This window comes from Crocodylus porosus, unplaced genomic scaffold, assembly GCF_001723895.1.
Source record: "Crocodylus porosus isolate Cpor-Errol unplaced genomic scaffold, CroPor_comp1, whole genome shotgun sequence".
In the NCBI taxonomy this organism is placed as follows: Eukaryota; Metazoa; Chordata; order Crocodylia; family Crocodylidae; genus Crocodylus; species Crocodylus porosus.
The window spans coordinates 24559810-24568006 of record NW_017728916.1 but is presented as its reverse complement, the minus strand read 5'-3'; the positions used below and the strand labels follow the sequence as shown (position 1 = coordinate 24568006).

General features: G+C 36.5%; 1 protein-coding gene across 1 annotated transcript in view; it reads right to left on the bottom strand.

Annotated features, from left to right (window-relative positions):
* Positions 1–399: 399 nt before the first annotated feature.
* The window catches only part of BRWD3 (bromodomain and WD repeat domain containing 3), a 103451-nt gene continuing 95653 nt past the window's right edge, over positions 400–8197 (bottom strand). Inside the window, exon 40 of the mRNA XM_019536493.1 lies at positions 400–7945. Coding sequence (XP_019392038.1) covers positions 7167–7945 — 779 coding nt within the window. The 3' untranslated portion in view covers positions 400–7166. The remainder of the gene's footprint in view (positions 7946–8197) is intronic.

Below are 8197 nucleotides of genomic sequence, written 5' to 3'. Positions count from 1 at the left end.
GTAGGAGTGCCATGAAGCTAGGGGCAAAAAGTCCTGTTTAGGGTATTCAGAACTCCCTGGCACTCTATTCCTTGTCAGTCAAGTAACCTGCTCCACCAGTATCAACTAGTAAATTCAGTGAACACAGGTGGACTCTCCTGTCCCTTACACTGGTTTCCCTCTATGGCCTGGAGATCTTACAATGGGGAATGAGGCAGCTTTCTTTTTATTGACCAATAAACTGGTTTTCCAACAATTTCTAGAGCAGATTGCTAAAAAGAAAGAAAGTCTTCTGTACCTTCAATGTGGATTATCCAGAGTTAAATCAAAAGATTTTTTTGTATGTTTGGTTAAAGCTCATAATTAGCTTTTTGTCTTTACAATGTCTAAACTGTTTAATAAGGAATGCAAAAATCAAAGAAAGAGTTTAATCTCTTTTATTAAGACAATCCCACAGCTGGAAAATGAAACATCCTAAATTACATAAGTGACTTCAAAAAAACTCTAGAAAAAAATCTTTACAAATTTACATTTTTACAATACAAAAACTAACAGCTCATTGCATATAAATATTACATTTGGTCTGCCATCAAGTGGCATTAAAAATCCCTGAAGTATTAATTTAAAGGGACCTGAGATAGCAGATGTGAAGATATGGGCATAAATATCACCTGAAAAATCAATACAGAAACTAGACGTATCTGTTCAAATCAGTTTTGTGCATTTTTGGACTATTTGAAACTGACAAGAACACAGAAAAAGAGAGCCTAAATAGCACTAGTTTTGTTGTTCCAAGCTCATCAACTGTAAAAACTGTTATTTCTAAATGAAATCTGCTGTAATGATTTTGACATAAAGAAATGAATAGCTTAGATTATATATTCCTAGTGAAAATACACATAAGAACCCTCCCCCTCCCCTAGCCTTAGATACATGAACACTGGATGACCACCACTCACTGAGGAAGTATTTTTAAAAACAGAAGTGGAGCTTTTTTTTTTTTTTTTTTTGTCTCTCAAAGAAAACTGGAAAACCACAATGAATGGCCACACCATACCAACACAAAAACATCAACTTTCCTTGCATTCAAACAATCAAAACCTCATTCTCTAAAACATTCCAGGCAATCCCATCTTGCCCTACCTTTTGTTTGCAAATGTTTAATGCACACAGGAACCAAGAGAGTACGCATTATTTTCCAGTTTTTAAAAAACAAACCAGGAAATGGTTTCTATTTGTCTGTAAGTTTACATATTTTATGATAAATTCACAAATATGGTTGTATAATCTTAACAGAAGCATTAGTGTATTTGCAATTTCAGCATCCAAAATGCTTAGTTTCACTTCAAATTCTCACTTAAATTCTTATCAGATATGAGGTACCCACATCCATGCACATAAATGTATTTAAGCACCATTTTTATAATACTATAGTTAAGGCTGTGACAGCAATTCCACTGGAAATCTAATTTTTCAGGGATTCATAGCACAGTTGTATGTTTGCTGTGGGTTGAAACATGACATATTAAACATATACAAGCTTCCAACAGGTCTTTGCATTTCTATTACTAAAAAAACACTTGCTTTAGACTAGATTTTGCAGGCTGTTACTGACTGTACATAAAGGAGTTTTTTTAAAAATGTGTAAACATCTGATATACTAATATTTGAAAATTATCTATCGCACATGCGCAGTAATTTTCTATAATACAGACTTGTAAGAACACGACAGCTCCCTATAATACTAAATACAGGTTTATCCTTAGTTTGTTAACTGCTCATTCAGTATATCAGGTAAGTGATTTGCATTTTATAGAAAATTCCCATGACAATTAAAAAAAAAAAAAAAATCAACAAATGTAGAACGCACAAAAATACATTTAAAAACCATTACATTAGTGATGCAGACCAATGATAACAGGACACTCCAACTTAAGGTAGACACATCTTTAACCAACAAATATTTTGTTTTCCCTATCTGTCCACCCACTGCACAGGTTAAGGATAAATTATTATTCTTGAATTAGCCTCAGAACTTGGCTATTTAAATGTATTTCCTTGTTTTGATTCTGCAAGACTTGGAATGTCAGAAGCATTCTACAGGCACCTAGGAGCTGCATTTTCAAGTGTTTACCAAGATTTCTCATGGTTAGTGGTCAGTAGCTAAGCTCCGAGACACATTTGTCAAATGTCATACATTTTAGTTGGCTCTAAGTTTTAATTACTTGAATATTTTATTTACCATATCTCACTATGTCAGTTCTTTTCAGTACCTTATAAACTCTACAGTCTTCATATACATGTGCAGCAGAAGCAGTTAGGTCTAATTTGTGAACTCTAAGGGAGAACGATTGCTAAAGTATGCAAGAGGAAAAAAAATTAAGCAACTGAAAAGCAGACACAGAAAGTGGGTTTCCTTTTTAAAACTCATACTTTTTGTATTATAAATATGGTAATCCTTACAAATAAACTTTCCTAAATGGCTTGCTTTTCAGAATTTCAGATAATTTTCAATGTTCTTTTCCATTTTGTTTGCTTTTCAATATGTGAAGTGAGAAAGTTTTAAAGTGAGGAACTTACGGGAGATTTGAGCCAGATATAAATACCCCAAGGGATGAACTAGTTTCCTCACACAATTCTATTAATACAATTCACCTTTTCCTTGCAAGACCATTGCTATTTCAGGGCTCGTGTCTACACAGACTAGTGTCATTTAATTCACAAGAGGTCCCACTGGCTTCAGTTTTACCTAAATCTTTGTGAGATTCGGCCCTGAAGACTGAAGATATATTGAGTAGAGACAGTCATCCAGGATATTGCTGCACTTTGAAGTGGTTTTATTAAGAGTACAGGTGGTGACAAGGATGATGCTAGGAAAGGTGTGACGTTGGGACAGAAGATGAATACTTCACTGGGAATCTTTAGTACATCTCTCACTCTGCAAATATGGCGTCAGGTAATAAAAAGCCATGAATCCTCTTCATACTGATGTAAATGACCTAGACATTTAAACAGTATACTGTCACTGATGGATGCAGTGAGATCCTGAGTAGAGGAGTGTGAATTGCTTAGAATAGAAAGTCCTTGTGAAAATCAAAGTTCTCCCTTTTTACAGCATATATACATGTATACAAAAATACATGCACACACACATACACACACTGCAAGCAATGGAGAAAACATCTTTTAAATTGATGGTCCAGTAATGTTATCCAGGTATTTTCAGCACATCTGAATGCGTTTGTACCATAAAGGATGTTATTACATATTCAAAAAGCTCAAACTGAACTTAAGCCTGTGTGGGTCATGCTGGTTATAGCCCATGATGCTAAGTGGTAACTGATACTCCAAAATACATGTAAAATTGTATGTTAATCTCATCAGCTCAGACACTGAAAAGGAAGCACAGGAGCTGTACCATTTTAAAATCAATTCATGTTTGGGCAGTTCAGAGAAAAATGTGGCAAATAAGAATGTCTGATTTGATTTTATGGGCAATTTATTTCAGAGAAACAAAAGGCTGCGAAAGAACCTATTGCTTTCCTAATGGTCCAGGCAGAACAATGGAATGAAATGAATCAGGATACCATGAGTCTTTCAGCTGTTCCTTGTTGACACAATGAGGGGAGACTAGGATGTGTAAGAACAGTAAGTCAGGCAAGATCCTGGTGAGGGGGTATGGAAACAAAGAAGGGACAGAAAAAGAAAAGAAGTTGAATGAAACAGACACACAGAACAGAAGGGGATAGAACAGATGCACACAACACAAGAGGAAAAACATGGGCTGAACTGATGAGCTAGTGACAGATTCATCACTGGACCAGGAGATATGAGGTCAAAAACTTAAGAATTCAAGAGACAGTGCAAGATTTCAGTGTGCCCCCCCCCCACCATTGTGAAAGAGCAAGGGTGTGATGGGACTTAACAGAACTATTCAACACCTGCAGTAAGATGATTGCAAACTGGTGGTTCTACTGCAGACGGGTTTCCTAATGTTGGGATCAGGATGCCCTCGGGCCACTGGCACTACTTAAAATTTCTGCACACATCCATTGTCACATATGGAGAAAGCTTTGAAGCACTCCTAGTTGAAAATTATCTCATCTCGACAGAGGATCTATAGTTTGATCAGTGATCTCATTAACTGTGGAGTCTTAAATATATAATCAAAACACCCTCAGAGACATGCGATAAAGAGCAGGCTCAAATAAAAGGTATCTGTTAAAACAAGCTGGAATAAAGTCTCTGATTCTTGTCCTGCAGTAAACTTTATTCAGGCAGAGCTCTGTGCCAACCTGGAACCCTGATGACTTCGTGAGACACAACCTGGGCACAGAGGTTTGGGATCAGGATCTGAAGAATCTATTTTGCAACCACTGGTGCAAGGATTTTCTTGTATCACTGCTTCTGCTGCACCTTGCAGGCTGTAATCAAGTTTTACGCAGCTTTAAGCAGCTTCTAGTTGAACATCAACAGTTGAGATAAAGCATTTAACTTATGACAAAATTATAAAGCATCCACAGAATGAGGCTATATGAGAAATCAATGTCTAAAGTGGAAAAAGAATCCAGATACAAAACCAAGTAAAATAACATTTTAAAAAACAAGTAATTCTTTCATGCTTATAAAAAGGTTTTGCATGCACAAAAACCCCCAGCAGATTCTGTACAATAAGCAATAGCTCTGTTGTTCTAGCACACCCTGCTGTCTAGCTCTTAATCATGTAACACAAATGGAGAGTAATACTTACACCACAGCAAAGTGCTGCTTTACTGGTATCTTCACAGTACTTCATTACATAGAAAAGATACATTTAAGAACATATTTAACTTTAATCTAATTGCTGCTAAAATACATTTACTTAGAAAAGCATGTTTTCTCAGGAATCCATTATTTTAACTCTCCCCCCCCCCCCCCAATAAATTAATAAATGGAGCTTCAGCCAGGCAGAAATGTATAAACAGCATTTCTTCTGCATTTCAAGATTTCAGGCTTTAGAATAGGAATCATAGCATTTGTATTAGTTGAACAGAACTAATGTAAAAGGTGTATGATCATTTCTATGAACTGATGTATTCATTTGTTTCGTGGTCACCATAGGTAGGAAGAGCAATAACTCTAGAAAAGAAGATTTCTTCTAAATACACGGGCAGACTGGACAGACATTTGTACGCTAAAGCCCATTACAGAGCTTGGAGAGCTTAGGTATCCATTTCTTTGTTAAACTGGAGAATTTGAAATCATGACCAGAAATAGTTTTTAGTTTATACAGAACAGTAATTGATTAATAAAAAAAGTTTGAGGAATTTTTACTGTATGATAAGGTTAGATTCATGCCATGAACTATTTAAAATATTCTCTCTCATCCAAGTTCTGACCCCTCAGTATTTTTTGGAGTTATCTTGCAACCAACTAGAAATATTGGAAAGAGATGAGCCAGATAATGTATATTACAGTATAGAAAGAAGGTTAAAACAAAATTCATTGGTGTGTGAGAATATATTAGGCTTCATCCTCCCCCGCCCAGAATTTTTCCAGAATTCTTGACCAAGTGACAGACTCTGTGCATTGAAGAACAAATTAGAGTCACTGGGTCAAGAAACCTCACTTCAAAATTCTAACCCATAATTTATTTTGATTTTCCAGTTTCCTCTTTCTTCATTGGCTATCTCTATGCCGCTCAAGTCAGAGGCCAGTTAAGTATAATTTACAACAAAGTTAGAAAGCCCCGCATATCTTTCTGCCAGACTCTAAGGAGCCAGACTACAAAGTGATCATATAAACTCAAAATATCCCTCATAACATCATACTGTATTGTGATACTACATTATTTCTACCACCACAACCTCCATCTTTAAATTATTATTTTTCAGTATAATGAAAGGTAAGAATACAGTGCAAACATGAATTATTTTCTGGAAGCTTGAGATACAAGAATCCGCTTCAACAATAAGAATGAAAACTTATCACTAATGATACAAAATAAGAGCAACCAGCAGACACACCATAGCTCAGTTTATACTTCTTAAAACTGTCAAAGATCATACTGAAATGAAACACAGATTTGCATTGAATAAACAGTAGCAGAAACTGTGAGGGAGACTGTTGGGCTATCTTTACAGATGAAATGACCAACTACTCCAAGCTTCTGAGAATTGTGAAAACTTTGAAAATTATTAATGTTTGTTTCAGTATCATGAAAAACTGGTTACTTCCAACATTAATAAGCAATTCCATCCCTGCTATACTCCCTCTTACCTCTTCTTCAAATAAGTACTGCATAATAGCATCTATTTTCTTTTAGATTTCCAGTAGTTGTGAATAGAGGTAGCTGAGCTACTATTAAAAATCACGTAATGCTTTGAAGAGGAGAAACCTTTCAAACGCTGAAGTTACCCCTTAGCTGCACAATCTCTATTAATGCTATAAAAATATGAGAGGACAAAAAGAAAATAGATGCAAGTAACTTTTGCATTTGGCACCTTTTGTCTAGATACTTCTCAAGTATTCTCTTTTTAATAAAGTTAATGCACACATGAGGACACACCACATCAAAGGTTTGCTACATATTTACAAGGCACCAACCCTTTCTCACTTTTCACATGAATGAAGAACCAATAAAGACCAGATCAGGACCCCTATAACTGTAGTATAAGCATACTTCAGTTCAGCACAATTCATGAAAGTTTGGCCTGGGAAGTTTAAAATAATCCAGATCCTTCTTACAATATAGAAACTGTAAACATTTTATAGCTGCCTTTAGGATTGGTGTATTGTGCAAAAGTTATAATTATTACTGTGTATAAGGATTTATGGCAGAAACCATATAAAAACTCTGTAAGAAGGTGCTATATCTATAATACAAAAACAAAACAAGGGAGAGGTTTCATAATCATAATTCAAAATGTCATGCTGTTATTGAGAAGCTGGAAGCTCCTTTAATGCAATGGAGTTGTAGTGTGGGGAAGAAATTCTGTAATTTAAGGCCTAATGAATAAGGCTTATTTTGACCAATGAAGTGTGGCGATCTGAAGTCTTAAAACAAATGCATACTGACATAATGGAAAAGCACCACTGTGATAAGTGAGTGGAGTCCCCCCACAACTTGCTTGGTAGATGTTCTGATAAAATCCCTGCAGTAGAAGGCCATTGAAGTTCTTTTAAAATTGTTCCAAAGTTTTCATCTGTTAATAATTCCATCCCATAAGATGGCTGACCCTGGCTTTTTCTGTCATTTTCCGCACCCTACCTGACCTGGAAGTACCAAGGTTCAGAGGATCCTCGGTGTGCGCAAAATTGTCATTGTCAGAATCGTCGTTATATAATACAGTTCTCCTGCCCTCGTTCCTTGTTTTAATTCGGGGTGGTCTACTGAATCGCCCTCCAAACAGATTTTCACCAAATTGTCCTCCAAACAGATTTTCAAATTCATCATCAGCAATTCGTGCACGTTTGGCTCTGGCAGCTCCTCGGGAGGCTCCTCTACCTCCTCGGCCTCTTCGTCCTCCCCTGCCTCCTCCTCTTCCTCTGCCACAGCCTCTTCCTCCTCTCCCACCTCTTCCCCCTCTGCTCCATCTACCCCATCTGCCCCATCTACCTCTCCTTCCTGTTCCTCTGCCCTGCCAATTTCTTTTCCCATTGGCAATTTTTCTCTTCATTTTTCTTTTGGGTTTAGTTTGTACAACTTTGCTATAGTCATGGTCTCCATCAATATAATCCTGATCTGTCCTAGATGTTGATTCAGAGTCTGAGTCAGAGCCGCATCTACTTTCAGAACTTGAACTGGATTCCGACTCCCCACTTCCTGATGAAGATAAACCAGATTTTTCTTTCAATTCTCTCTTCTTGTCTGCTTCCTCCTCCTCTAGATGCTCATCCTCTTCCGACGCACTTATTAATTTTCTCTTAACTCCTACCCGAGGCTCTCTGCCATCACCATTTGTAAGTGGTCCATCAGAGGAGAGATCTAAATTAACACAAATAACCAGATGAACTGTTAAACACTATAGTAATAGAGTCAAGTCAGAAAGGGAAATGATCAAGAATATATATATATATCTTTTACAAACTTCAAAAATATTTTCAATTAAACTGCATCTCTGTCCTATACAGTTTATGTCATCAGCTCTCAAACATCTGTTCTTAATGCTTCAGCACACACAATTTTAAGCACACAAGTGGATAGTCCAATTGAAATAAAAAGATTGCTAGGGACTAA